This window comes from Musa acuminata, chromosome BXJ1-5 (genome assembly GCF_036884655.1).
Source record: "Musa acuminata AAA Group cultivar baxijiao chromosome BXJ1-5, Cavendish_Baxijiao_AAA, whole genome shotgun sequence".
NCBI lineage: Eukaryota > Viridiplantae > Streptophyta > Magnoliopsida > Zingiberales > Musaceae > Musa > Musa acuminata.
The window spans coordinates 9,372,217-9,387,113 of NC_088331.1; the positions used below are offsets into that span (position 1 = coordinate 9,372,217).

Genomic DNA, 14,897 nt, shown 5'->3' on the forward strand with positions numbered 1-14,897 from the left:
ATTTCTTTTTAGTTTGACTTATTTAAAAGTTATTATAATAAAATTAAGAATAAGTGAAACTTAAATGAGCTAACTAATAGAAAAAATTAAGATAAAAATAGATAATACTCATAATATTTTGGGTACTACTTAAAGAATATATAATAATAAAATAAAGTTGAAGCGTAAATCACTTGAGTTCGTAAAAGGAAAATCTACATAGTAAAGTGCTATTTCTATTGAAAAAAAGGTTATGTGAAGATAACTATAATATTTGATTTGAAAGGAAAATGTATGAACCTAATATTTAAAGGTTTTTTATCAAACGTTATATAAGTTATTTTCTAATATTTAATAGATTGATATTGATGCTTCAACATATGTTTCGAATAATAAATATTTAATTTATCATGGAAACTAAAAGAGAATAAAATATTCATCGTTACAAGAAATCATTGCTTATGCCTAGAGATAATTTATTTGATTGATTTTGAGAATGTATGTTTTGTTTCTACAATTTTATAAGTTTAACTTTTTTTACGTAGAATTGTTAGGATATTATTTTTGCTTTAGTTGTTATAAACTTAATATATTTATAATTCAATAAAAGTTCACTTTTAAATTTTGTATAATGAGAATTAATATAAATCTTGAGTTTACAATGATCCTATAATCAAATATTAGAATGAAATATAGTTTCATGAACTCCTTGAGACTATATATACTTACCTGATCACTCCATATTTTATATTTTAGTGGAGAATATATATATATATATATATATAATTCATGTAAGGTCTCAAGTTGTTGACATATTCAAGTGTATATAAATTAAATCAAAAGATAATTAGAGAGAAATATTAAAATTATTAAATTCGACGTGATAATTTTTGTTATAAATATGATGAGTATAATCATAATTTTAGTTCTTTTATTGGATTGCTAGAATCCAATTGGATTCTGAAATTTTGAAAATCATTTATACGTGAATGAATTTTAAAAATGAGCTAATAAATCTAATAAATACAATAATACTATATTACTTCTCATTAACAATGTGAATCATAACGACTATATATTATCAATATCATGCTTCATTTTTATATACTACAACATTTTTTATGTACTACAATATTGTTACTCTTCTCTGATGCAATCCAAAATTACTCATATAATTTATTTTGACAAGACAATCATATTATTCAAATTTAATTATAATATAATAATAATAATAAATAATTTTAATTATATAAATAAAAATATTATATTATCATGAACCATGATATAATATTCTTTTTTTATAGAGTACTTTGTTATTTATAGAATATTTCATTTTATTCTAATCATTTTGTTAAATCTATGATATTTAATTTTAATTTTAATATTATAAATTTATATAATAATTTTATATTTTACAACAACAAAACAAAACAAAACAAAAAACCCATCGCTTTCGGCTTGTATTGCAATCTCCTTCTCCACCGGCGGAAAGCGGAGGAAGAGAGGAGGAAGAACATGCAGAGAATTCTGACCTCGATGCATTTATTCTCTGGTGGAGAACAAAGCCAAATGGAGGCATATACATCAGACTCTCGTTAACTAAACCTGCAAACGGCAACTAGCTCTGACAAGACGGTCCAAGTGCCCATCACCTTGGTTGCTGTCTCATGGTTAGTGCACTCCACTAAGAAGCCACAAAAAGAAACTGCAAGAGACGGTAATCTAGAAACAATAGTCAGCATCCATGGAACCATTGTGGGTTTGGTCTAAACATTGTTGGCTTTTATGATTAATCCATATATCATCAGTAAAGAATGTGAGCACGAAACCTTGCAATGGGTAGTCTTTACAATATCGCTCTACATCAGCAACGAAAAAACAGCTACTATATTCTCGATCCAGTTGCCACCACGTTCTGAAGACTGCAGCTACAGCAGGGTTTTGTATATTTGGTTATGGTAGAAGTCATTTGATCACAAAAACACAGGCGCCATGACCAAGGTGATGGTCGCCAGCATCTTAATGAGAACATGTAGCGAAGGACCAGCAGTATCTTTGAAGGGATCTCCAACTCTGCAGGTGTAAGAAACCGACTTCAGTACTTGGCTAAAAATGCATTGATTTTCCTAAATTCTAGAACATACTATTTATCATTGTTTGCTAAAATGAGTATTACAGACCTGAACTATTATTTTTAACAAAGTTTATTTCTATTTCTTGCACCTAATAAAAAATGCATTGTAAGATCAGTAAAACTGCTTGAAGCACATCTCCCAAGCTAGTAACTTTGTTCCAATATTCAAAATCAACTCTTCTAGAACCACCAGGCCTCTTTAAACTGGGAAAATATAACCTTAACTAATGAAATATTGATCAAATCCTAAAACAATACTTGGTCCCAACTTAAATTTCTGATTTCACATGTTCTTCAATTGTCATCTTATATTCTTGTTTGCTATTTTTGAACTGTCTTCAAGTTTAAACGAAGATATGTTTCCTAAGACGTCTCAAGTTCCAACCTACAACCATTATAATCTTGGACAGTAATATAGAGTTTTGAAGTACAAATTGATAACATCTATAATAGCCATACATGCTGCAAGCAACAAATTAAAAAAAAAGTCAAAAACAACTGAAAGAAGCAAAAAACAGAAACTTAAAGCTCAATAACTTACGTATCGCCAGTTACAGCTGCTTTATGGCAGTCACTGCCTTTGCCTCCAAGTGCACCAGTCTCTATATATTTCTTGGCATTATCCCATGCACCTCCAGCAGTGTTAAGAAAGAGAGCCATAAGAATACCAGCCACTGTCGCAAACATAAGCATTGAAGCCACAACTTTGGCTCCAAGAAGTGGTCGACCAGTATAGTGGCCCAATAACCGGAAGATGAATCCTGCCAACCAAATAAAATGTCCTCCTCAAATCATGAACCATGGAGTTTAAACTTTCTTCTGGCCTCATAAACCATAATATGTAAAAACCAACAGAGATGCCCTACTTTTACAACACAAGACTCACCAATTACAACCGGAGATATAATTGCCAAAGCACCAGGCTTTATCATTTCTCTCAGTGATGCAGATGCCACAATGGCAACACAACGGCCATAATCTGGTTTTTCTTGGTATTCCTGGATGTGCACGTTATATTAGTATCATTATCAAAGTATGAAAATTTACATGGCATGACAAATCAGGTAACTGGGTTACTCACCATGATACCAGGCCTCTCAACAAATTGTCTACGGACTTCATTTACAACCTCTTGTGCAGTTCTTCCAACAGCAGAGCAGGCCCAGGCACTAAATAGAAATATAAGCATGGAACCTAATAAGCCTCCTATAAAAACCTCTGGAATTGCAATATCAACCTAAAAATCCACCAGTGAAGATGTTCAGACAAAGATATCCGAAAAAATTATGATGCAAAATATATTTAAATGCATGAATTTGACCAGCAATTGTACCTCTTTAAAAGAAACATGAGCAAACGAAGCAACTTCATCCATATATGCACTGAAAAGAAGGAAGGAAGCAAGTGCAGCAGAACCAATAGCAAATCCTTTAGTAGTAGCTTTGGTAGTGTTACCTACAGCATCTAGAACATCTGTGATTTCCCGAACACTTTCAGGCTACAAACAAAGAAGTTGACATGTTAGAACACTCTAAATAAGGAAGCAAATGGTTTAGTGCCCTTATGTCAGCATCACCTGGCCTATCTACCAAAATTTAACATTAATGGACAGATATTGATTTTACAAAAAGCACAAAAAAAGAATAGCATTCACATATGTCCAATCAACACATGAAATAATTTAATTATACTCATCAATGGTCCGTACCTGCTGACTCATCTCCACAATCCCACCAGCATTGTCAGCTATAGGACCAAACATATCCATGGTGAGAACATATGCAGCAGTGCTAAGCATTCCCATTGTTGCTACAGCTGTGCCAAACAAACCACCAGTTGGACTTCCAGTTTCATCTACCAGACCTGATGTATGTCCCAGCCAAAATGCACTGATAATAGCTATGCTTATTACTAGAACAGGAAGGGCTGTTGATTCCAGTCCCAAGCTAACACCAGCAATTATATTAGTTCCATGACCTGTAGAACTAGAAAGTGCTAAAACACGAACAGGCTCATGCTTGTAATCAGTGTAATACTTTGTGATCCAAACAAAGGCATATGCTGTCATTATTCCTACCAATCCGCATAAGGCAAAATTTAGCCAAGCAGAAGGTGCCTGTTCGGTGTAAAGGAGCCATCGAGTAGACTGTGAAAGATAAAAAAGAAACATGTAAATAAAATGCTAATACTTCAGGATATTTCAATAGTCGAACAACCACTACACTAAATGCTAAAAGTAGCAAACTGGAAGTTCAAGTGAGTGTTAATAATGCATGTTAGGTAGGCATCTGTACAGTTAAGTTGCTTACCACACCAAATGTCAAAACAGCCAAAACAATCGTGACAGAATAGCCTTTCTGAAGTATAGCCATTGGGTCTTCAATAGGAACAATTAGCCCAGGATCACGTGTACCCCTGATTGACAGTATTCCAATGGATGATACCACCAAATCAAAAGAATGCACAACAAGAGGAAATAATATAAACCCAGATGGATCTGCATAGAAAAAAGAAACTTCATTTAGCATGAGGTTCATGTTAAGATTTGTGAGAAATGGAGTTTATAACATCATAAATCAACAGAAATCTTATTCTATGGAAACAACTTTTGATTTGCAACTGAAATAAGTGGGCTAATCCAGAAATAATGGCATATAGCAAGCATCAGGCAAAACCATAATCCTATAATTAAGGCAAAACCTTAATCCCATCATCCAATATTGACGAAAAAAATAGAAAAAACCATGCAGCACTTACCTTGGTCTTGATAACTAATTTAATTCATTTTAAATTTTACAAAGATTACAATATAGAGCATCATGTAATCTAGAACCCTCAGTATGCATTATAACATCTAATCAGAAATGCAAGAAGATTCTAAATATCATAGAGAATATGAAACATATGATATGCAAAGCATGGATCAGAGAGAAAAACATTGCTGCATAATGACATGCTGTATGTTAACAAATTAAATGTGGATTGTGGAGGCAGTTCTGTAGGGTTGCAACAAAAAATGAATGAAACAAAAATTGACTTCTACTAAATATCATCTCTTGCCTTCAATTTTGCAGCGCTGAGCCATTGTTCCTCCAAGTATCATAGCACTGATTATCTCTGCTGCAATACTCTCAAATAGATCAGCACCTCGGGCAGCACAGTCCCCCACATTATCACCAACCTTTAAGTAAGCCCACCTTAGTTAAAATTTTATAGGAAATAATTGCAAAGGAAAAGGATATAATACAAGAAACAGAATCACATTGTCAACCAGTCTATGAATGTCTTAGATGTAGAAAACATGTTTCTTAACAAAATAACACATGTTTTAGGTTAAATGTATGTAGAACAGAGAAGCATCAAAATAAAATCATTATTGACAAACTGTCTCTCCAGTAGGTGTTATTTTTGGACTTAATAGTCTCCTTCATCAGGAATTGTCGAATAATAAAAAAGGGAAGGCAAGCTTAGGTTGATCCCTTCTAAAAAGCCACACCTCTGAAAAACTTGCTTTGGTTTTTCAACTACCTCCCAAAACCAGTGAATCCCTACATCCTGTAAATTTTACAAACAAGTCCGTGGAATATATTACAAACATCCATAACATACAATGGCCAAAGTAGTTAAAGCTCTCTGAGTAAAGTATTTCGATGTGCTAAAGTTTCTATTGACTATTGGGATTTTCAATCAATGTTTCTAACTGATTTTATGTTTCTAAAACCATATAATTCTAAAGGCAGAACAATTATAAGAAAGTTCTCAAGTAGTGCACAAGAAAACAAGACTCAGAATTTTTTATTCCAATATTATTATTGCACCTTACCAGAGCTATGGTATTTTTCTTTAGATGTTTATCATGTTTCTGTACACTACAGTACTTGAATCAGAAGATGGACTAACAGTTATAATAATCATTTGGAAGAACATACTTTGAATTGAAGTTTATTCAAAACAAGGAATTCAATTTCATGTACCAGACCATACCGGTCCAGGCTTGGACAACTACGGGCCTGGTACGAGTTGATGTACTAACACATGCTATGCAAAAACATATCACAATATAAAAAGGGCCAAAAAACAAAAACAAAAAAAACTAATTTGGCATTCTTTCTCTTTTTTTTTCTTGGAAAATAAAATCAATATTGATAACAATAACCATAATGATTTCAATCTACAAAACAATAAATACTATATCCAAATATATATCCGATAAAGATCACAAGCAGTATCTAACCTAGATATAGGCTAGATCATCAAAGGACAAAGTTAGATACGAATCTACAAGAAATGAGGCTTGATTAGTGTAAATCAAACCCTAAATTAGGTCTATATGGAATAGATCTACATCAAGATTGGAAAATAAAGCATAAACCCTAACCTAATTACATGAAATTAGTCAATTACCTTAGAGATTAAGTTCAAATCTAACTTGATTCAAAGAGAAATCATACCAGATCTTGGGCTTGAATCTTCTTAAAGAGCAAATAGCCCTCTCTTGGATGTTCTCGAATGATTTTGTAAGAGAGTTAAAGAGATTTAAGAGAGATTTAGAAGCAAATGAAAGTCAATGAGAGAGGGTGTATGAGAGGAAGACTAAAGAAGAGGATACAGGTCTCTTTGGCTGGGGTCACCACCGAATGGGCTTACCGCCCAGGCCTGATAACAGGTTACAGGGTTGTAACCTGCGTACCAGACCTGAACCACCCCGTTGAGCTTGGCTCACCTCCAGATAGTTGTCCGGACTGCTAATCCATGATTCAAAGTAATAAATGTTTTGAAACTCCAATTGCAAGACTTTTATTACTTTCATATTAGTGATGAAACTTGAAAACGCCTTTTAAATTCTTTTTACATGCCAATTTTGATGAATATTAAGTATTCACTTGTGGTGTCACTTAATTTCATGAATTCAAATAGATAATTCACTGTAGACCTGCTCCATTAGACAAATGAATTAGACATTATGCATTGATATTTAAATTTTTCTTTTATGAAAGAAAAGTAATTCTCATGATTCCAAAGTCTGGGAAAAAAGCTGCAAATAACATTTAACAACATGGAAATCTAAAGAATGAAAAAAGAGAACTACCAACTGATGTTCATGCTAGAGATAAATAAAACAAAGGTATGATATACAAATTTATATCATAATGCAAGCAGCAAAACAACAATTCAAGTGGAAACTGATGTTGAATCACTGAATAATTAACATAATAAAAGAAGCACTCAGATAACGTTCAGAAAATAAGTAGCCAAGCATGACAAGTATTAAGTTATTGAAACTTGAAAGTACCAAGTCTGCAATAACAGCAGGATTTCGTGGATCATCTTCGGGTATTCCTTGCTCCACTTTCCCAACAAGATCGGCTCCAACATCAGCTGCTTTAGTATATATTCCACCACCCAGCTGAGCAAAAAGTGCAACAAACGAAGCACCAAAACCATATCCAACAAGAAGAAGAGGTACTGCATAAAATCATTGAACAGAAAGTCAGACTGTCATGAGCTAAATGAAATTGAATTTTTTATTGGAGCATATATTTTATTTTCCTGAATTCACCCTTGATCACTGCCTTTTTAGGCTTGTCTGGGTTCAAAAAATATGGAAGGTGTTTATTTTAGAAGTGGTAGTAGAGAAATTAGGATGTAGCCTCCTTATTTTGTGCCACATCAGAACTAATGCAACATTTGGAAGGAAAGAAAACCCTTTTCTCTGGGCCACATCAGAACTAGTGCAACATTTGGAAGGAAAGAACAGGAGGCCTTCTTTTTTAAAATCTAGAAGATACTAGATTGGTAGAAAGAAAAAGAATGCTAATTTACATTTCAAAAACTGTTGTTAACTCTCTTATATTCTAACCTCTGCATCTTAGCAAGTTGATCCTTTATGTAGAGCAAATGAGCGATGAGCTGATAGATCCATGGCAGGAAAGAATATTACTATTTTAAAGACAGGAGAAACACATATTAGTCTGACCAACAGTTACAGGGACAGTGATCAATCTACCTTTAAACTTATCCTAAATGACTAGTGACTTAAATTAAAGGCTAAAACTTCTAGATATCTCTCCTTAATTACTATCTTCAAAAGATAGTAAACAAGAATAAGCAGCATTTTCCTGTACTAACAGCATCTTCTCCCTCTCTTTGCATCTTTCCGATATCCTTCATCTACCTAAATTAATTGGCTTCTTAACCATAGAAAATATAGGACCATTTTTTTTTAACAATACTGTTTCATTAGTTTCTACATTGCTCCCAAATCTTATATATTTCCACATAATAAAAGGATTTTAACTTGCAATGTCAAGGTTTCAAAAACTGGTTGTATGGTCGTTGTGGGATGGCATTTACTGGTCTTCTCATAAATCAATGCGCAGATCACCAGTTTTTGCCTGGTTTCAGTTCATACCAGGCCTACCATCCAATATGGTTATCTTACTGAGCTTATTGTCCAATTTTAATAATAAAAACAGGGGTACTAGTCAGGAAGCTTATTGCTCAATACTCCTTTTTTTTCTTTAATTTTTTACAGCTTTTGACAATTATATGTTTTTTCTTTTTCTTTCTTTCTCACCTCTCACACTTTCTTTCTCTCTCCCTTTCTTTCTCTCTTCCACGCATCTCTCTCTCTCCTCTTCTTCTCCTCCCCCGTGTCTTTGTCCCTGTCAACAAGCTGCCACCATCTCCTCTTCGTCAGGTCACCGTCACAGGCTCCTCCTCATAAGGGTCACCGCTTCATACGCCACATTAGTGCACATCCACCGGTCCTCTTCTCCTTCTCCCCTCTTTTCTCCCTCTCTCACTATCCTGGACAGTTCCAACTCATAAAGATTATGAGCATGTTGGTCCGCATTGAAACCCTAATGTTCCAACTTCCAACTGCCGACCAGTATTAACAATAAACCGATATTTTGTGCACATAATTCATCTAGTTAATACAATCCCTGTCAACAACATAATTGTTAAGATCAGATAGAACGAAATATATAATAGCTATTCCTATATTTTGGTGATTCTAGATCAAACGGAAATTTACAGAAAACTAATACAGGAAACCTTAACATTAGAGTAAAAAGCATAAATGATTTTCCATTTGACGAACTCGAATGATTACAAACCATTAAATTGCGCTTATAAATACAAAATCAAGACAGAAAGTGGTGACATCTTAATTCTTTGAACAAGGTACCTAAAAGCACATAATTAAAATAAAAGGTAATAAAAACATGTCAAATCAAAATCTTCCACCTGCAAATGATATTTTCAACAGAATAAACTCTGAGCTACAACAAAGAAGGATGATACATGTCAACATGGCTACAAAATTATGAAGATAAAAGAGGACAATCCAGTGGATGAGGTTCTGCCAATGCAGGAGCAAAATAGATGCAAATATAAACAGCCACAGCCTTACATGACATGCAAAGAATGCAAAGAAATAGTTTCTGACTCAAAACTCTTAACATCTAGATTGCAATAGCAACTTTCTCATGGTGCTCAAATATCAAAAATCAAACAAAACATGGTGTAAGACACTATACTTACACAATCATAGTAGAGTACAACATATTACAAGTATCTAACAATCCATAATGAAAATAGCATCACAATATAATCTATAGCTTTTAGAGCAAGTTTCTGCAAGTACTTACGATCTGTAACCTTCATTGAACCAGGAGAATCAACCTCTAGGAACACATAAAATGTTGCATATAGAACTGCAACACCTATTACAGCCATGCCTACAACAACAATTGCCGAGAAACCACCAGCACGAACAGCAATCTGCTATAAAACTAATTGTTCAATGTATAACTACAGTAAGAAAGTAACATACTAAGAGATGAAAAAGCATTTACGGAACCTGCAAGGCCTCTCGTGCAGAACGCCGTGCAGCACTGGAGACTCTAACATTTGCACGAACAGACACCCACATCCCAATATATCCTGCAATTCCTGAACATAAAGCTCCAAGAAGAAAGGCAGCAACCGTAATGTATGCAGATGTTGACCTAAATGTCAAATAACAAATAGAGTTGAGATAAAGAAAAGAATTAGAAAGTATGGCATGTCTTAGATGCAAATAAAGACATGAGATGGAGTGAAAAAGCACCTGGAGAGCCCAGATGATTCCTGTTGTGGAGTGGTACTACGAAATAGATATATACCAAGAATCACAAGTGCCAGCACCATTGCCATTTTAGAAATGGTTCCATATTGAGTCCTGAAGAAACCTTCAGCCCCATCTCGAATGGCTTCAGATATCTAAAGAATGAAGGAAAAGGTGAAAGAGATATAATAAGTTAGCAGGTAGAACATTAAACTGGAAATCTATAATAAGTCAAGAAAATACTATACATATAAAAAGACCTCAGGTACACTAAATTATATATATTAGTTACTCCTATTTTCTGGAGGACATAATAAATAATCAGTTAAAGAAAGCATTGTAATAAACACAATCTAAAATAGACACACAGTAAAAAATGAATAGCTTTTTTATTCTCTTTCTGTGGAGTGAAAAAAAAAAGACATCCATAATGTTCTAGGTTGTGATATGGTTATATGGGTAGAGGTACACCAATTAGCTTGGTTCATATTAGAAGGTGGGAAGGCTTGGTTAGTTCATCATATTTAGAATCATGCTACATACAAAAAGATACTTATTTAGGCCGCTATCAATATTAAATAAAACATTTTGATCTAACTAAATAATTAACCATGTACCTACTTGGAACAGTAACAATGGTAGTATTAAACATGAGAGGTATGAACGCATTGCCCTTTCTACTCTGGAGTGCTTTTGTCATTTTGTACTTTTTCTTGAAGGATTTTAGAGTTTGTTAGTTCATGGCTGTAAAAACAAGTAGCTCTGAAGTCATTAGATGTCCAATTTTGACATTCTGAGTCATGTGCCATAATAATAGAAGATGCAAATATATCATGAAGCAGCACAAGGAACCTGGATCAAGGTTCCAAGTGGGTAGAGGTATCATAAGATGAATACTACAAATCCATTAATCTCTATTTCATTATGTAAACAAAATAAAGGTAAAAGCATTAAACGACTGGAAATCAAATATAACAAAAAAAATAGCACGAGGAGTGGAAAGGTCATGCTCAAGGACTCTTGTTTAGGGCACCAAAAGTGAGAATTCACAAGATCAGTAGAAAGATATCGGGATTATCAAAGGCTTCAGAACTCAGGGGATTATTGCTATTGAAGCAACTGGCATTTCTCCCACTCCAAATGCACCAGCTAGTGCCACAAAAAAGGACAATCGGACCTCTGTTTTATGGGTGATAGTGGCAGTGGTAGTGCATTCTATCTCCATATTATTAATAATTCCCCAATATTGGCCAGATGATATCAAACAATAAGTTTGGGAAGGAAAAAGATTATATAAAAGAAAAAATCAATGGGCTGAGAAGAAACCACGATCAATTGTCTCAAGGTTATTGGAAAAGGAAACGAGAAAGAAAAATTGTCAGGGTTCTAAATATCACAGAGACCATGTATTATCGGTCTGGTCTGGTTCAGCCTCTTTCTCTTTTATTTTGGTTGGGGTTAAACCACACACGCACATTTTGGTTGGGGTTAAACCACACGTGCACACACACACTCTCTCTATCTAATATCTATCTCTTTCACACTCGTATCTCTTGCAATGTCCACCTCCCTAACAATGCCCACCCACCCGCATACTGCCTGCTTGGATACCTCTCCTCTCTTCCTCTCCTCCTTCTCAGCATCATGGCATGCACCAGCATATCATGTGACAATATGTTGATACAAACCAAATCTACACCAATCTGGCTAACAACCAACATAGGTCCCATACACTAGATTTTAATCCTAGATCAGTAACACAAGTTTTGACCAAAATCTGAATCCTGATATTATATATGCATTGGGAAAAGAACAAAAAATTTACAGATAACACAGATCTTAAGTTTTCCTAAAATAAAGGGCCTAGCAGAACTCCAAAATAAAGAATAAGCATCCCTGACCACTAAAAAACCTTGCTCGACAACTAAATCAAGATTTATAAGAGCAAAGGCTACTACATAGAAAGTTAAAGAGTTAAATTTGGAAAATATAAACATTAGATATTCTAGAACACTTAAAAATCATTTTCAATGTCCTTTTTCCTGTTAAAATTCTATAAGTAGCTAGGCTTTCACGTCTTAGAATCAAGACCAAGCTCATAAAGTATTTCATTGCCAACTCATGTTGTATGCTAAATTAAAGATAACAGTCCATATGCAGGTAAAAGTTCTCAAGAAGAACGGGATTTAGAATATGAATTAATGAATGCTAAATGGAAGTGATCAAGCATTCAGCAAAGAGTATGATCATGGAGCAACTACAACATATAGCAAAACTTGGAAGACAGGGAACTTAGTTGCTAATTAGAAAAAAAAAAGAAAACTGGCTGTTATGCAGCAAAAGTAATGCAAAATGTTGGTGGCACTTGATCTACATTCCAGTAGAACAGAACAGAAGAAAGAAACAAAAAAGATTGCAATTAGATATTTGCATGGTTTGAACTTTTCATTAGCACAAATGAAATACAGAAGAGAAATCAATAAATAAATAAACAACTAGCTAGCTAACTGAACAAACTGTTCATCTAAACCATGATAAATGAAGTCAATAGGTCATGATAAAGTAGCATTACAGCCACAAGTCTATCATAGCAAAATTAAAAAGGACAAATATGAAGCATCTAAATAAAATACCTGAACCATTTCAGGAGGTCCCTCGTCCTTTGCCAGAACCCACTTTGTGAGATAAACAGAAAAGAAGAAGCTGATGATACAAATAGAAAACACAAAGATGATAATCGGTGAAGTACTAGCTCCAACATAGAACACGGCTCCAAATATCAAAAGCAAAAGGACAACCAAAACACGGGCATTTATTCCCAGTAACATCCGAAAGATCTGGGGAAAAGATAAAGTAAGCAAAACTAAATTAGAAATTTGGAAGATAAAAGTTGGTTGCCTACAACATAAAGCTTCCAGACATCTTTACAACAGAAGCATAGACAATTCTATCATTATGCTTTATGTATATGTGCATACATCATGTGAATGACAATGAACTATCTACAAGACGGTAAATTGCAAGCAACCACAAGTAGTTCCTTTTGGAAACAGAACATTATATATATTTTGTCACAAAACTACCACGAAAGTGAGGCTACAACACAATTTTAAAAGAGTTCAATGGTAATGGAATCTGTCTAAAACCTCTGATGTAACTTGGCTAGTAAAGTTAAAAAATCCATATTTCTTTTAGCTAAATTAAAAAGGACAGAGAAACATAATACCAACACTACTCCAGTAAAAGAGTCAATAAATTAGCAAAAGTTAAATAGGAAAATAAAATAAAAGATAAAAATATAATGCAATTCACTTAAACCAAATAAGGGACCTTACCAGTGGATAATGTGATTTGCTCCGCATGCTGGGGAACGTCCTTGGCCTCTCCTGGTATGACCCCATCCCATTTTCCATCGCATCATCCATCATAACAGAATGTGAAGAATTCACCCTCCGGGCCACAGGGAAAGGAGCAAACTCCCCAACTTGGGGTAAGTCGCTCCCAGATGCTTGTCGCTGTATTTTGAAAAGCCTTAACTCACACGCCCTAAGGAGGGGCTCGGATCACAAAGTCAGGAACCAAAAGCCGTTGCGAAGTGGCTTAATTCAAACTCAGAAGTCTAGCTTGTCTCCTACCCAAAAAAAAAAAAAATCCCACCAAACTCAACACTTTGAACCAAAGAGGGAAAAAAATTTCAATCACTAACCTATTCTAAAGATGTACAGGCTACAAGATAAACAAAATATTAAATGCAACGTTCAGCAAAACGAAAGAAAGTATAAAAAAAAAAAAATCCTTTTCTGTCTTCTTGATGGAAATCTTTCGATTCGGATCTCACATGCCAAAGAAATATTCGGACGGATTAGAATCGTCCCCTTACCATTTTGATTGGTATCAGTGTCTTCCCTGACCAATTTCAAAGTTTCACCATAAAAAATAGGCAAATATCGTCGTTCCTTCAGTCTTTCCCGATTCAAAGATCCAAGATCCACAACTCTACCATTCCCAATTATCCATGAGCGGAAAACATACATCAAAGGGATGTTACACGTTTCCCCTAATTTCTACTCGAGAGATCCAAGAAAAGCTGGAAAAAAGAAAAAGGGGAAGAGAGAGAGAGAGAGCGAGAGGATTTAGAGGAAGAAGACAAACCCAAACGACACCGATCGAGCACGCCTCCTTGGATTTCGGCCGGATCTCAGCGGCTAACCAGCATCCCCCGGCGACGAGTCCTCGGATCTTAGATTTCACGGAGAGAGAGAGAGAGAGATTAACCCACACCAAAGAAACGGCCCGCACTAATAGTATTGTCCTCAGTGGAAAAAGACACTTATACGAGGGCTTTTGTGGAAAATACAATTTACCGTGGAGGCAGACAACAAGGACCGGTTCGGCAGTGTTTTTGTTGCCGACTTTCTACTTTTCCCAACGAAAACTCCACGGCCGAGGCTTGCGTATTGTTTGTTTTCTGTTTTTGTTTTCTGCTTAACCATTTGTTTATCCCAATACTTTAATTTCGAAAATGGTAAGTAAACGATGTCGGATTCCATGCATTCATCAGTCTGCAGTTACTTCCATTGTAATATAACCACCGATTTAATTATTGCCAAATTTGGTAGCCACTCTGATTTTATAAAAATTATCGGACCTAATTTATTTTTCGGGTTGAAT

At 34.7% G+C, this 14,897-nt stretch overlaps 1 protein-coding gene across 1 annotated transcript; it reads right to left on the reverse strand.

Annotated features, from left to right (window-relative positions):
- Positions 1-1,702: 1,702 nt before the first annotated feature.
- Positions 1,703-14,519, reverse strand: LOC135673680 (pyrophosphate-energized membrane proton pump 3). The gene is made up of 15 exons (XM_065182829.1): positions 14,379-14,519; positions 13,562-13,857; positions 12,860-13,063; positions 10,230-10,381; positions 9,981-10,128; positions 9,769-9,901; positions 7,407-7,579; positions 5,174-5,294; positions 4,423-4,610; positions 3,822-4,259; positions 3,447-3,611; positions 3,195-3,350; positions 3,000-3,111; positions 2,655-2,874; positions 1,703-2,052 (listed from the first exon to the last, which is right to left on the reverse strand). The coding sequence occupies exons 2-15, from the start codon at positions 13,652-13,654 to the stop codon at positions 1,953-1,955; spliced, it is 2,403 nt and encodes an 800-aa protein (XP_065038901.1). The 5' UTR covers positions 13,655-13,857; positions 14,379-14,519; the 3' UTR covers positions 1,703-1,952.
- Positions 14,520-14,897: the final 378 nt, after the last annotated feature.

What these genes read in the sequence shown, in the direction of transcription:
- LOC135673680 (XM_065182829.1), bottom strand. Translation starts at nt 13,654, where the DNA reads ATGATGGATGATGCGATGGAAAATGGGATGGGGTCATACCAGGAGAGG. An exon ending in TTCAATGAAGGTTACAGATC is followed by an intron (nt 7,580 to 9,768) that starts GTAAGTACTTGC and finishes GATTTTATGCAG; the next exon opens with TACCTCTTCTTCTTGTTGGA. An exon ending in CTCATGTTTCTTTTAAAGAG is followed by an intron (nt 3,351 to 3,446) that starts GTACAATTGCTG and finishes GTGGATTTTTAG; the next exon opens with GTTGATATTGCAATTCCAGA.